The sequence below is a fragment of the Thermobia domestica genome, chromosome 18 (assembly GCF_964235325.1).
Source record: "Thermobia domestica chromosome 18, izTheDome1.hap1.1, whole genome shotgun sequence".
In the NCBI taxonomy this organism is placed as follows: Eukaryota; Metazoa; Arthropoda; class Insecta; order Zygentoma; family Lepismatidae; genus Thermobia; species Thermobia domestica.
This window is the reverse complement of record NC_137471.1, coordinates 172,334,979-172,351,151: the sequence shown is the minus strand read 5'-3', so window position 1 is coordinate 172,351,151 and position 16,173 is coordinate 172,334,979. Positions and strand designations below refer to the sequence as shown.

Below are 16,173 nucleotides of genomic sequence, written 5' to 3'. Positions count from 1 at the left end.
GATAATTTTTTTCTTTTCCTACCAGTTTCTAGAATTGACGGAATTTATTTCGAATAAATTGTAATGTCGTAATTACGGAATTTTCTTTGAAACAGAATTTGAAATGAGATATTATGGTTATGTATAGAAGTAGAAATACAGTAAAATCTAAATAATATGTTCTAATATGCAGTAGTAGAAGAGCAGTATGGTGAAACAATATTACAGCTGTGAAGTATAAAAAAGTTTGACATGATCGTGAGTTCATAGTGCCGAATCCTGTGAAAGAAATTTTTTTCTCTCAAAATTTTTAGTTTTGTGTCTTTCAAGTTTATGTAAGATTTTTCCGTTGCACAAAATTCGGGTCACAAGTTAGTGTGGATTTAAAAAAAAAAAATTTCACACCGAAATTTTTCAATTCTCATAACACAATCCAACTGGGAGATGGACATCTTGTGTTGGTAGTTTGGGGTTTGCAAACTTTTCCACGAAGGGTTGCAGATAACAAATTTCAGTACTGTATGTTGAAGTTTGAGTTATCATGAGAGATGGTCTGGAAGTAAATAAATTTTGGGCAATATCTGAGTCCTATTTTCCGAATGTGTGGAACCAAAAATGTGTTATTGATTGCTGGTCGAGCATTTGCCCTAGCTCTGTAGATGCCGCAACCACCAATCAATGCTACATTTGGGAGTCTCCATAGTCCAAAGGAAAGTGAAATCACACACAATTATTCATCAATCTTTATTATTTATTTATATTTTATTATATTTTTTCAAGGTAAAAATGTATAGAGTTATGCTAGCGGATGTTGTGGTGCAGATATGTAACGTGATCACTTCCAGTAGAAGGAATATTACATTCCATCTCTAAACTACAGGGGATAAACAAAATAATCTAAAAACACTTCATACAGGACACGTAAGTTTGACCCTCCACTGTACAACACATGTTGCGGTTGCCGATCTTTTTTTTCTTTTCAATGTGTCATGTGGACCTTCCTCTTCCGTCAGCAGTATCCACTTCACCTGTGAGTGTCGTGGTGTGAAAGTGGTGCGGTAAAATGGGCGACCTGACATACTTCCAAAGAGGCATGATCGTTGGTGCCCATCTGGTTGGAGCTTCAGTGGCAACAGTGGCGAACATTGTGAAGGTATCGAAAGGCACAACTTGTCCAATATCACGAGGGCATACACAATTCATGGGCAAACGACGTCTGCAAAGCACAACAGTGGTCGAAAGACAATCCTGTCAGATAGGGACCGGGGAGGTTAAAACGGATTGTAGCAGTTAAAAAGAAGACCACTGCAATGAAAATTACGTCTGAACTCAATTCCGGCCTACAGAACCCGGTTTCATCGAAAACAGTGCGACGGGAACTTCATAAAATGAAAATTCATGACAGGGCCGCTATCCCCAAACCCCTGGTCACAGCAGTAAATGCGAAGAGGCGTATCCAGTGGTGCAAGGACCACAAGGCGTGGACTCATGAGCAGTGGGAACACGTAATGTGGTCCGATGAATCGACCTTCACCTTGTTTACAACAACCAGTTGTGTTTACGTATGGAGAACACCGTCGTAGGCCTATCATACAAACTGTCTGATCCCAACTGTAAAGCATAGGGGTGATTCTGTTACAGTATGGGCAGTGATATCGTGATTTTCAACAGGTTCCATCATAGCCTGCATGGAATGGTGAATTTTAAGGCGTATGAGGCCATTTTTGCGGACCAGGTTCTCCCCATGGCCCAAATATTGTTCCCTGATGGTGATGGCATCTACCAAGATGATTTGGCACACTGTCACGCTGCAAAAACGGTGAAATCATGGTTTGAGGAGCATAACCAGGAGCTATCACACCTCCCCTGGGTCCCACAATCATCAGATCTGAGAATCATTGAGCCATTATGGTCTGTTAGAAAGGCGTGTTCGGTCTCATTACCCTTTACCAGCATCCCGTAAGGAACTGGAGCATGTTTTGGAGGAACAATGGTACAAAATTCCACACACCACGATTCAGGAGCTGTATACGTCAATTCCACGTCGGATCCAAGCTGTTTTGGACGCAAAAGGAGGACCCACACCATACTAGGTATGATTTTTACACTTTTGCAAACGTTTTAGAATTTTGTCCAACCCCTGTATGTAAGTTTTTCAACACTACAAACCTCGCGGTTTAAATTGACAGATAGCCGAAGAACTGTGATACTACTTGATTTTCTTTAGATGTATTTCCAGCTTACTGATATTTGGAAGAAACAAAGTGACATTTAATTTGTATACAAGAATAACATATAAAAAGTAAAGAATTGTTGTATAAAAGTAAGCTTATACTGAAATTTCCTTCTTCATCCTTTACTTCTCAGTTTACCTATTTCTAATAATTCTTCATAGAACAGTATGTTTATACCGAGTTTTAGCGATAGTTTCCTCACTCAATTCAAATCATGATTAGTAACAAAACCCTTGAAAGAGTTCTTTGCGGCTCATGCACATATGAAGTTTTTTATGTTGCTTATTCCATATTATGGGATAATTATCAACTAAAGATTTTATTTTTTCGCAACGTAAAACGACAAATGTTTAATTATTCACAACAGTTCAATTTAGTTCGCAAGAAATAATTTTACAGTAGCAAGTATCGTTGAGTAACTTACAATACAGAGAACACGTACAACCCGGTTTTAAACGTCACTGAGCCGGCACAACTGTTGTGTGTGTGTGTGTGTGATTGAGTAACGAATCGGTGCTCTGCCTACTTGATCATCCATTTAAAAAAAATACATTTGTTACTACAAAAAGGAAAGGAGATATAAGCTTGATTCTGGATGCAGTATAACAACGTTCCATTTAAACAATGTGTCCGTTTTACTTCCTCCGTCTCCCTATAAAAAAGAAATTGATTATTGGGCTCAGAGCTCGCTGATCATTTAAACTATTGTGAATAATTAAACATTTTGTCGTTTTACGTTTCAAGTAGATTAGTAAGGTACTTTACTGACCAATTTCCAACCCTGGTATTAATACCCTTAAATAAAAAGTCCCTTAAAATTTGGAATATATTTTCTTTAATTCTTCGCCGGAATGGATACACTAATATTCACAAGATAATTGACTAATTATATCAATTTTCCATTTCAAACCCTTTTTATTTTACGACGTTTTGAATGCCTTAGAATCTCATTCTGGATTCATTTTCAACTACAAAGATTAAAAACTAAAAACTGTTAATTTGAAAATGAATCCAGAATAAGATTCGAAACGTCGTAAAAGAAAGATTTTGGAATGGAGAACTGATATAATTAATTCTCTTGTGGATATTTTCTTATTTAACATTACTTTTCAAGCTTATTAATTTAATGTCAGTACTGATCCTCGAGGGAAAAATAAATAAATAAAAAAGGAAATAAATAATATAGTTTTCATAAACAAGGACAATTCTTTATTTTTTAAATATATATATAATATGCTGAAGAATTTACATCAGAGTGTGTGAGCTTTTACGAGTCTACAATTAGCTGAAGTATTTTAAGAGTCAGAATTATAAGTGGCAGTACTTCGGAATTTGGTGGAGAAACATAATCGATAAGTGAATGTCTACAAACGGATGTGTTCACATAGAAGGATAAGACAAAACTAAGCTAAAGCCACCGAATACTTTAATAGTCAAATTGGTTCTACCTGATGTACCTCAAACACATTGAAATATAAACATGAGACTTATAAATAATAGAATAAGAAGATCACATCACATCACATACTATAGAATAAAAAAGCTAAGATCTTAGAAACTAGAAAAGAGTTAACAAGTGTTAAAGAAAACAAAACATGACTGCAAATCTAAGAAAAGAAAAATAAACATGTTTATTCGCTTGAAAATTATTTGCATTCTAATTGCCTTTGCAATAACTGCTTTCTTAATTCAAGTATCTCCATTTCCAGTTTATGTTTTTCTTCTGCTCGTCTTTCTTCATTTCGGAATTTTTCTTGAGTGAGTTCCAACTCTAATTTCAGTTTTTTCTCTGACGATTCCGCTTTACGCTTTTCCTCTTCTTTCAGATATTTTATTTGCAGTTCCACAATTTCCATTTTCGCATCCGCCAACACCTGAAACTTCTTATTTGTATCATGGCCTGAACTTGTTCTGCACCGTTTTGCCCTTGAATTCCTTGGAGTAGCTAAAAGAAAGGACAGTATGAATCACTTTTAGAATAAATCTGTTAAGAGAAGCTATGGCAGAAAACTTAAAAACTGGTGATTAGGACATGAAAAATAAATCAATGATGCGCCAACAACAACACTTATTGTACAACAACGGTCGAAACTTCAATTTGGTTTTCAAGTATTATTCACATTATTATATCTAACCCATGCTTAAAGGAACTAATACATTCAAATGTAGGTATCAGATTTTATAACTTAATCAAAATTTCTGTTACAACTATCGTAGATATCATAGTGCTGATCATCGTGTTTCAACTACAACGACGAATTGTTTTACATAGTATCACTAGCTGAAAAGAAAACTAAGAAAAAATGAGGATTTCCACTAAATTTAATCCCCGGTAGTGTCTCAGAATTAAGTCTACAAATAACTTTGAAACAACAACTCAAACTGACCATTAAAATATTTCTTTAAAATCTTAATTATTGAGAAATAAAACCTAGAAGTAGTACGGAATCTGGAGTGCAAAAATACGCCATTTTATTGGTCCATGTCACATGTTAAACAGACGAGTTCAGCTACTTCGTTATTTGTCTGATACCTGCACGACTGAATTCTATTGCGCGATGATGGAAGAGATCTGTTCGAGCAGATTCAAATTATTTACCATCAGTTGATAGTTTCATGGTTGCTATTTTTTCGCCTGAAATAATAATTACTTGGGAGTAGAAATTAGAGGAGGAAAGGCGAAAAGGTCAATATATACCGATGATTGTGAATCTCGATGTCCGAAACCAAAGTTGGATTTGATCACAATAATAATAATAATAATAATAATAATAATAATAATAATAATAATAATAATAATAATAATAATAATAATAATAATAATAATACATAAAAAATACCGGTTTTAATTAAATCTGTAAAATGTTTTGAAACAAATGTGAGTTACGAATATGTTTTCACTAACAAGCACGAGCATTTTTTAAAAGCATAGATATAATTTATTTATCCATGGCCACTCAACAGATAACACTGGAGCACTCAACAGATAACACAATTGGAAAAGGAAGTGGAACGAGGGCGGTCAGGGCCTATAGTTCAATGTACCATCCCAGCATTTGTCTGGTGTTACTGAGAGAAAACTGAAAAACAACTGTCAATATCTCCGGATTCGAACCCCGGACCTTCCGAGTGCGAAGCAAGAACGCTAACCAGTAGCCTAAGCTCAGTCGGTAATTTTGCCTTGTAAAATTTATTCTTTAGTTTAACGTCCTACAGTTATGCGAGCTAAGTGCTAAATGAGGCGGATGAAATAGCAAGTGAATGATGATGAAACAAATGTCAGAATGAGAAAGTGAGAGGAACGGGAGAATCCGCCACAAATTTATCTGGACGGGGATCGAATCTGACCCTTCGAACCTGAGGTAAGCGTTCTACCACTGCGCCACCATGCCCCTTAGTCAACCACCAGTGAATTACTCTGAATGTGAATGTAAGTGCGGGTTAAGTCTAAGTTTATACTCACATATGATCTTTACATACAAACATAACTGAGTTGGCGCTGAAAACTTGCCATGAGTACCGCTTGAAACCAATCTTTTTTTCTCTTACGCTTTTTGGTTTGGTTATTGATTTCTTATCCGATTTGAAAACCTTTCATGGTTTATATTTAAAAAAAAAAAAAATTCTACCTCTGATTTTGTGGGTAAGTCTGTCTTTAACATATTTTAAAAGACCCGGCATAAGGCTATCACTTCTCAGGCTACAAAAGTCGCTCAACTTAAGAAAATCCCGCAAAATGTTGAGCAATAAGTCAAGAGATTTATTGAGCAACAAAATCCTTTGTCAAGTCGCATGTCCACACAACGAAATAAGGTCGCTCAACTTTTCGAGTAACAACTCAAAGGATTAGCGACAGAATTCCTTGGCACGTTGCGTGTCCACACCAAAGTGACGAATGACCCAATTATTATCATCATTAATAAATAGGGTGGGCAGAAGGCAATGACTGGCACTGACACATTGACTTAGAAAGCAGGACTTCATTATTTTGCAAAAATGTTCCCCTCATTAATGAAAATACCTGTTTGCAGTAAGCATTATTACTTTGTATGGGAAGAAAGATATGATCGAGTTTCTTTAAAGTTTCAGAACCTTTTTTGCTTGGTGTTTTCGCACTTCCGAAAACTTATAAATATCTTTCTTGTTAAATATCTTTGTTGTCTTTGAGCATAACTGTGGCTATTTCTTGAAACACTTTGAATCCTTCGTAAAGTCCATCCATATCAATGGACTTAATATTATACACCTGAACAAACAAAATCTTTCAAAGAACAGTCGGGATTTCTAAGCGAAACAGTCTTTATAATCTTGTTTCACTGAAATCACTGAATGTATTCATGAGCCCGTTTATAAAATCTAAAAAAAATAAATAAATACATAAATAAATAAAATAAAATAAATAAATAAATCACATTGGCACTTGTTTTCTTCAAAGAAACTCTTAGTCTCATCTTAGAATTAACAACATATCCAAAGAATCTGTCTGTTATGTGGTGATAATTTGCTTATTCTGAAATATCTGAAACTAGAGCCATCAAGTCATAAGAGTGGTGGAAAGTTAAACATTTTCAATGTGACTCAGAAAAGCAGGACACATGGGAATCCGGCTCAACTACTAAGCCGGGACCCGACTCCAAAAGCGAGACTGTCCGGCCAAAAGCACGACATCTGGCCCTATTAAATAATAATAATATCGTATGTTTTCTAAAGCTAAATGCTTATTAAAAGTGGTGATTTTATTCATAATTCCACATTTGCTTTCTTTCAAAACTTGCGGCCCACTTGCTCGCTCCTCACGCACCCCAAGGGAGCTAGCTTCCCAAGTCTAGAACCTATGACCTAGAGGTTTGTGAAGCCATCATGAAGTCTGAAAATCTTTTTTTAAGAAAAAGTTTCACATAGTAACATGATATTTAGAGCCTTTCATGCACTATATGCACATTATTAAAAAGGCACTCACAAACTAAATAATAATTTAATGCACATCTATACTAGTGCTTGTTGCGAAACAAATCGCAAGTTCTCCATTTTGAATGGGAAACAAATGTTTAGCAACTTTTGTGTAGGAAAGGTCGCTCGACTTCATTTTTACTTCTATTGATTGGTCAACTTTGCTATTAAACAAAAATCGCTCTCTTGCGTAGTGTAGACAGTGAGTCGACTTTTTGCTCAACTTTGTTGCTAAACAAAAGGCGCTCAACTTGTTCTCCAGTCTGGACGTACCATTACATTCCTAATATGTTTCTTCATTGTGTTTGTATGTTCCTTTGGGTCAATGCTATACAATAATGATTTCAATACCAATCAACTTCATACGATCCACTGCGTAGTAATTTTTAAATTGTATCAAATACTTTTTCAAATTTCCTTCCTAGTTGTGTGGTTGCGTTTAGAGTATAATTTCGAAAAATTCTAATGACAGTCTTACTGAATTCTCGATTATTTGGAACGACCATTCATTTAATTCCTTTAGAATGGGTTAATCTCTATTAAAATGTAAGATTGACAAGAAAAATAGTAATTCTATTTAAAAAAACTAGAAGAAATAAATGGTTAGGCATTGCAAATAAATAAAACTAATAATAAAAAATATTAAGAATTTTTCAAATTATGAAGCGCAAACAGTTATCCAACCAGGACGGAATGTAGAAAAGTATTTGACACAATTGAAAAATTATCACACAGATAAATTGCAGAGCAGTGAATTGGTCTTGCAAAAATTATTGTATAAGAATGACCCAAAGAAACATACACAAATGTAGGAACGTGTTTGAAATATAAGAAGTGATAGCCTTACGTCGAATCTTTAAAAATATGTTAAAGAAAGCCTTACTCACATCATCCAATTCAGAGGTAAAATTGCTATATATATATATATATATATATATATAAAAAGTTAAAATCTATCATAGAGTTAAATACCACGGAAGGTTTTCAAATTGGGACAAGAAATCAAAACCTAAACCTTGACAGAGAATACAGGACAACTGGATCCTAAATGGAACATCATAGAAGTCACAAGTAAATATAAAAAAATGAAGAATTGGACAATCTGTTTACTATAATGGTTGTTGTCAATTGTTTTTTTTTTTTTTTTTTGCAAGAGGGAAGCACATGTGGCCTGCAATTTTTGCACCGGATTCTTATAGATTTTGACACGAGGATTACGATGGTCAAGTTAGTTTTGCGATTAGTTTCGGAACGCGAGAATACAAGGTGGTTCATAAGAATCCGTTCCGAAACTGGCTTGAGCATGTATTTCTCATGTAAAATTTTTAAGACTTCGTTGCAAAAAGTGCGAGCCACATTTGCTTCCCTCCTGCCACTTTTTTAAGCTGTCAACTTGAAAATGAATTCAAAATAGGATTCGAAACATTCGTGAAATAAAAACTGTTTGAAACGCAAAAAATATATAAATTCTGAATAATTGTATATATATTACGGTGTAATTTTAAAAAATCATCAAATTATGTTGTTTCGCTGTCATAGCTTTGTTACTATGTGGCAAATTAGCCACCTTTCGGGGGATAAGTGGCAAATTGTCCGCTTTGTCGAATTATGGTAGCAAATTATCAGTATTGAGGGTTTAGAAGTCGTGTTTCGATTTCTTCTCAAAAATCCTATACTAACCTTTTAAAAATTATTTAAAAATAAAACATGATATTACAGAAAAAAAAGCACCTTGAACTGCAGATGGAAGTGGTTGAGACGAAGGTGTATTTGAAGTGCCTTTTTGGTGCCGCAGTTCTTCGCTGGCTGGAGATCTCAGAAGACTTGGCTTGGCCGATGTCCAATCTGGTACTTCAACAATTGAAATTGTCGGTCCATAATCCTAACGTGGGAAAACAGAATGATTAACATTTGAAATTAACAATAATCTTATTTATGTCAAAAATTAACGTAAGGGCCAGGGTTCGCTCAAGTGAACCCAGCCCGAAAAAACCCGGTGGGTTTTTTCGGGTTGGGCCCACCTGAAAAAGCCCACTTTAAAACCCACCTGGGTTTTTGACCTATTTGTTAGTATATTATTGATACAACTAAGGTGATCACATTGTAAGTGATTTTTATCAGATTTTAGAGTTTCCTTGGGCGAATTAGAGGCTTTCACGTTAAGGTATACAACAACATTCGACATAAGACCTTTAAAAAGTTCTGAATGCACTAAATGAATTATTTTTTTTAATTTTTTTTTAAAACTTACCTTAGCTTGAGATAGTTATAGAACAAATTAATGTATGGATTATGCTTATAGCTTATTTGAAGTAAAATAAGCAATTTTGTACTTTAGAAAATATTTTTCGTGAATAGTATGCTCGTCGACTTGGCGACACCGAGGCACATTATCACTCATACGTTTGACGGGTTTAAGGTCATAGGTGCCGGTACTAATAGTACATATGCAAATACATTAGTAACAGTTTAATTCAGTAATTTGTTGCTACTCTTCAAATAAGAATTCTGTAGAATCAACACCAGCAATAGCGTAAAAATTCTTGTCAAATTTAAGAAGATTAATGCTCGTGGTTCCGAAGACTATGTAACGCTACACACCGTGAAAGAAGTGCTCGGGAAATTCCCGAATTAAACGCAGAAGGATCGAAAATGAATACTTCAACAATGAAACTATTTATTTTACGCTTAAGCCTGCCATATGTCAAGTAAAAAACGGGAATGTCCCGTTTTTGGGCCCGAGTGTCCCGCGTCCCGTATTTAAACTCCGTTCCATTTCTGCTATCAATATCAGCTTATTCGAAAAGTGAAAAACAAAAAATTTCGACATTGGCTGGAATCCTGTAATTAGTGAATGAACAGTACACTGTTACATGTAACAGTTTAGAGGAAGTTATAACACCACCCTGTTCGACTTGATAGCGAGCGAAATTTGCAATGCTACTTTTTCCATTGCACTTGATGGAAACTCGGATACTGTCCGAAAAAAACAACAAAAAAAAAAAAAAAAAAAAAAGACTTTGAGCGTTTCTACATTTACAAACACAAGAAAGATGACTAACCTTTTCTTCAGCAACACATTATATAAGTTAACAAGAATTATAATCTTTTTCAAAGGCTAGGGGCACAGAATTATGCTTTGGTCCAGGTCTTAGAAAAATGTAAATCTGGTCCTGACAATTACACACGACACGAGAAAAATCACCTTTTCATCAGATTAAACTGATGAACGTAATTTTGGCAGATACAGCCATGTAAATAAATATTGCTAAACGCGCGAAAAATTTTGAAAGTAGATTGTACCATTGATTTAAATAATTTGCATATTGTTTTCCTGTAAAGCATTTTTATAGCACATCTTAAGTTTTTAGGCATCTTCAGTCTATACAATTAATTGCAGGGTACGAACAGAGAAAAGCAGCTACCGCTTAGTGAACTTTCGCCTGTTATATTATTGAAAAAAAAAGTTAAATAAACTGAAATATTTTAGTTTAAGTCTCACGGTTATGCCTGCTATGCTCAAGGTGACGGTGATGATGAGAAATGAATGAAATGATGGAATGAAGAAAGTGGGAGGAAACGTGAGAATCCCGAGAAAACCCACGCACAAAGTGTTTGTCCACCACAAAGCTCACTTGGCGCGAGCTGGAATCGAACTAGGAACACCATGCACTAGAGGTGAACGCTCTACCACTGAGCCACCGCGGCCTATTATACTTTTGTTCATAACCAGACTACAGTTCATTGCATTGTATTGGAAAGTTGAGGAAGGGGTGGATCTGAGGGGGGTCCCGTATTCTCATGGAGAAAATATGGCAGGTTTATTTACGTTGGAAGATGTTAATTTCATACAAGACATTTTAAAACATTTATTTATTTCATACAACATGAATTGTATCTTTGTTTTAAATTAATAGACCCTTTTTGGTATTCATATTTGGCGAACGTCAGTCAGGCTTTTGGATAATTTGATCTACATTTGTTCGTTTGTCTGCCGAGCTCCTTCATGGCTATGCAGTTAGTGTGCGTGTCTTCGGTGTGGGATCCGGGTTTGCTTCCCGGAGGGAGCTCATGTGGTTCGGATTCCACGTTAATCAGTAGGTCCCGTCTCATATAGCCTCGCTGCTGAAAGGGACGTTAAACACAAAATCAACTCAACTCGTTTGTCTGCCTCTACCACACACACTACAGGGTACAACTTTCGGCCTTTTAAGTTAAAATTTTCAGAATACAAGCACGAGACACTCTAAATTCCTTGTACAGATTTGGCGACATACCATCGTAAAATATCAAAATGACGGCCATTTTTTTAAAAAAACAGCGCGTATCCACGCTACGAAGCTCAAATTTCAGTCTTTTAAGTTGAAATTTTGACGGTGGAAGCACGAGATATGCTAAATTCGCTGTATAGATTTTCTCGGCGATCGAATGTAACATTTCAAAATGGCGGCCATTTTTTTTCAAAACAGCAGTAAGCAGAAAATTGTTGCAAGCTGTGACAATGACAATCTTGAAATATAAATCACATTTTAACATTTTTACCTCAAAGACATAAATTTTTCAAAAAAAAAAAAAAAAAGATTAAACCTGAAAAACCCAATTAAACCCGAAATTACCTGAAAAAACCCATATGGGCCCAGGTGGGTTGGTTTTTTTCAAAAAAGCCCGGGTTTTTTCAAACCCTAGTAAGGGCATTGAAATATATCAACTGTTAACAAAGATTTTATTGCTAGTAGGACTTATAGTCAGTAAGCTTATGTGTGTTCCATGTGAGGTATTACAAAATTGCAATATGAAACAGCTGCGACAAGGTTTACAAGAAAATTGGCAAAGTAACAGATTTAATTTATAATGCATTTAACGTACCTCAAGAATAAGGGTTTCCTGGAAATCCTCACGGATAGTGGCAATTGGGCGGCTATCATTAGAAGTAATGATAGATTCATTCACATCATTGACCGGGCGGCTATCCGTGGACCCATTTGTGGACACGGAAACATGATGAGCTAAATAAAAACGGAAATAATTTATTTTTAGTATTATAGGCTGCTGTTCAATACCACTAAATATTTTCAAAATGAGGAAATAATGTCTACGAGAAAGTATCATTACTTTTAAGTGAGAACTACTACTATGGTTTTTTTTTTTTTTTTTTTTTTTTTTAATAAATCAATTTTAACATAGGCATGCATGACCTATACATAGAAAAACTATTATCCTGCTCTTCAACTGAAGTGTTATTATTATTTTCTCTCCCTATCTCTCCCCGAAATTAACTGACATATGGGAAATTTTTATTACAGGTTCCCTATTAAATAATATTTTAATCTGCTTTATTTTGTTCATATTCACATATTCAATTATACTATTTCTAATTTTATATTACAATATAAATAGAAACTAATTGGAAAATTTACCGAACAATTAAAAAATAATAGGAAATGCACATCGTTAATGCAAATGAAAAATACCAGTTGCACTAGTACTCAATGTTCAGATGATGTATATGGTACAAATTCTTATTTAACCCATGCCTTTTAACTTTAAGGGTTAGGTTACAGTTTTAAATTTTAAATCATGCTTGGCCAATTTTAATCAAGTGCTTCTGTGCTTATTTATTAGTACCTTACCCTACCATTACACATAACGGACACTATATTAATAATATATGATAATAAGCTCAAATCATCAGCAAGTTTGCCGGCGTACATGTCTACTTTTGGTCAATAAAGTGAAGAATAGTTAAAATACACAACGTTACTACAATGACTGAGGCGCTACTGTATCTCTTTTCTTACAGCCTAGGACTGAATAATTTTTTCCCAAAAAATAATGAATAAAATAAAAATAAAGGAAAAATGAAATTTTAGCTTAATGTCCCACACTTATGCAAGCTATGTGCTAAAGGATCGGATGAAATTGCAATGAATGATGAAGAAAGCAATGGGGGAATGAAAAGGTTGGAGAAAATAGAACCCCAAGAAAACCCATGAATACGATGTCGTCCACCGCGACGGGAATCGAACCTGTGCCAAAAATAAAGAAAAATCATAATATTTCACTACTTTTACATCTAAATTTTATTACCATATACAAATTTTAGTAAGAAACCAGTGATTAATATGAAGCTGTAGCGATAAGTGGCTGTAATTATATTACACAAAATATTCTTCAAAGCTGACGATTTGAAACAAGCACTGACATTTGTATAAACAATAAAAATATTTCGTCCACCACATGCGTTAATATTCCTTTTACAACTACAGAAAATAAATAGTGAATTTATTGTTCCTAATCGTGGAGTGAAAGTCGCTTAATATGTGGTTCTGCAGTTGAAAATTGTTTAAGTTGTTGGTATTATTGAAATGCACGCATGATTATACGTGATGTTAAAAGTGAATTAGTTGGCGATAATTCAATATGGCAGAATCATGTGAAGAACGGAATGTTTCGATTTTGAGATTAGTGCAAATTTAGGGTCAAACTCCAAAGTTGTCATCCAGTTTAGAGGTAAGTCTAACCTAATCTAACCTAACATTTACGCAAAAGCGATTTTTTTTTTTTAATTTGTATCGCTTTAGTAGAAAATGGAACTAGATGATAACTTCGGAATAAACGCCCAAATTTATATATAAAAAGAGGAAATATTACGTTTTGTTGATTGTCCATAGAAGGGATGTTGAAAGAAAGTGGTGAAGGAACAGTTGCATATTTAGATATGAACGTCGTATAAATTGTAAAGAAACATCATTGACAGAAACCAGCAGTGGAAGTAATGAACATATTTTTGAGAGAGCACAGTTATCAGTGGAGCAACTGATACTGTTTATTATGTATTGGTGTGTACAAACTGTGAACGCAACATGGATGGCATTTAGTATCTCCTCCAAATTCAAATCCAGAGCCACTATTGTTACTTATCAGGGGGTCAAGGTGGAACAAAACGTGGTATTAACAGGGGGTTCAAGGTGGAACACAACGAGCCGTGCAGTGTGTCTAACCCCCTTCGCTCGTTCAGCTATGTTTCGTAATGATTTGAGGGAGAAACTAAATAACAGCCCGTAACATAACTATACCCGAACTTTAGACTGTAATACAAGGTGAAATGTTTAACAAGGAAGAATTTAATAGTGTCCGTAGTAAAATGTTACACACGAAATGCAATCTAACCTAACCCACCGAAATCTACGTCAGTAGCCCGAATGCAAAGATTGCGATATTTGAATAGTAAGCTATAATAAAATATTTCAATAGCGAGCAACGTCCAAATATATTTTAATTAATTAAAAAGTGACTTAAGTAACCCTATTCTAACCGAAGCCATTATACAACTTTGCGTATTCTAACCCACTTCAACTCGGGCCTTCGGCCCTCGTCCTGCTTCAGAAAACCCGTAATTTGTTTTTGTTTTTATTGTTCAAGGTAAAATTTTCAAATCGTATCGTATTTGTCGATGAAACACTTCAAATATGTTCAAAATGACACTAATCAACATTTTGCTGCATGTATTGCTGGACCCTCTCTGCGGAATATAATTCGGGAAATAAGATTTATCGATAGGCACTGATTTTTTGCTACACTATAGTACAAGGAAACAAATCTACACTTTGAATGCCTTGAAATATTGGACCCTCTCTGTTAGACATTTGCCGAAGAGTTCTTGGTGTTAAATACTACTGATAAAAAATAATTACCATAACGTGTACTCACCTGGTATGCAGTCACTATCAAAGTCGTTTTCTAACGCAGACAACGACAGGGAAGCAACATTATTGACCCTGTCGGTGAAAGGGTTCTTCTTAACAACAACAGGGCCACCTCCTCCTGTTTTGTACATTTCCTGTTTTTCTTTTGCAAGTTCTTTTCTTGCAATTTTTTTCAACGACTCATACTTATATTTGAGTGTTTTTGTGGTACGTGGGGTAGAACCTGCTTGGCTATTAAAGCATTCTGTGACTTCATTCCAAGATTTTTCCTTATCCTTCCATGTGATCACATCCGTTTGTTTACACTCAATTATAGCTTTGCGTTCCTCCACTAGATTAAGCAATAATTCAGTTTCTAGATAACTGAAATTTTGGCTTCTTTCTCGCACTCGCTTTTCGCATGCCATTGCAGCAATCTTTTATACACCTACTTCAATTTAAACAAACACACTGAAGACGCACTTGACATTTCAATTGTTTTCCGTATCAGCAACAGAAAACCAACCAATGAAATGGTCCGTTATAACCTTGCTTCGGGTTAACTATCTGACAGAGTATATATCAGGCACAGTACATTGTAGAACGAACCACGGGTTAAAGTAACTGACAACTTCCTGATATCTAATTCTGACTGATAGTAATCAGAAAGAATATCAGGATATTGTAGGACTGGCCCTTAGTCGAACTTTTTAATATGGTTCTAATCACGCGTCAAAATGACTCTGCATAAAGCCCAATGTGTTTATAATATCAGTAATAGTCAAGATGAGCAAATCCACTTCATATAAATTTAAACTGTTACTATATAATTTACTATATAATTTTTCACACATATTTAATTGAAAGAACATATTGTAAATACATATACATTTATGCGTACTCTCTAAATATAATAAGGTGTTAATAAAGTAACATAGTATCGTTCAGAATGTACATTTTAAAGAATCCTCTGTGGACAACAGAAATAATATGCTATGATATAAAAATTAATTCAACTTTGAAATCATAATATAGTAATAGAAGTCAATTTTATTTCCGGTTAAACATAAATTCCCGGATAAATTCCCATTTTGGGAATCTTCCCGAAAAATATCTTCCCGGGAATTTACCCATCACTAGCGAAGGAGAGTTGTCTGTAGAGGACAGCGTTGCCAGATCTAGCATAATGATGCTAGATCTAGCATAATTTATATGTATTTAGCATCTAGCATCTTGCTTTTAGCATCCTGCCAAAATCTAGCATAATTTCAGCAAGTTTATCAAAAAGCCGTAAAACCTGGAGATGAGAAAGAAGTTGGTCGTGG

The 16,173-nt window shown here is 34.9% G+C and overlaps 1 protein-coding gene across 1 annotated transcript; it reads right to left on the bottom strand.

Annotated features, from left to right (window-relative positions):
* Positions 1-723: 723 nt before the first annotated feature.
* On the bottom strand, positions 724-15,544 carry LOC145674973 (uncharacterized). The gene is made up of 4 exons (XM_081745291.1): positions 14,874-15,544; positions 12,030-12,169; positions 8,895-9,045; positions 724-4,158 (listed from the first exon to the last, which is right to left on the bottom strand). Exons 1-4 carry the CDS (start codon positions 15,274-15,276, stop codon positions 3,860-3,862), a joined length of 993 nt encoding a protein of 330 aa, XP_081601417.1. The 5' UTR covers positions 15,277-15,544; the 3' UTR covers positions 724-3,859.
* Between the last annotated feature and the right edge of the window lie 629 nt (positions 15,545-16,173).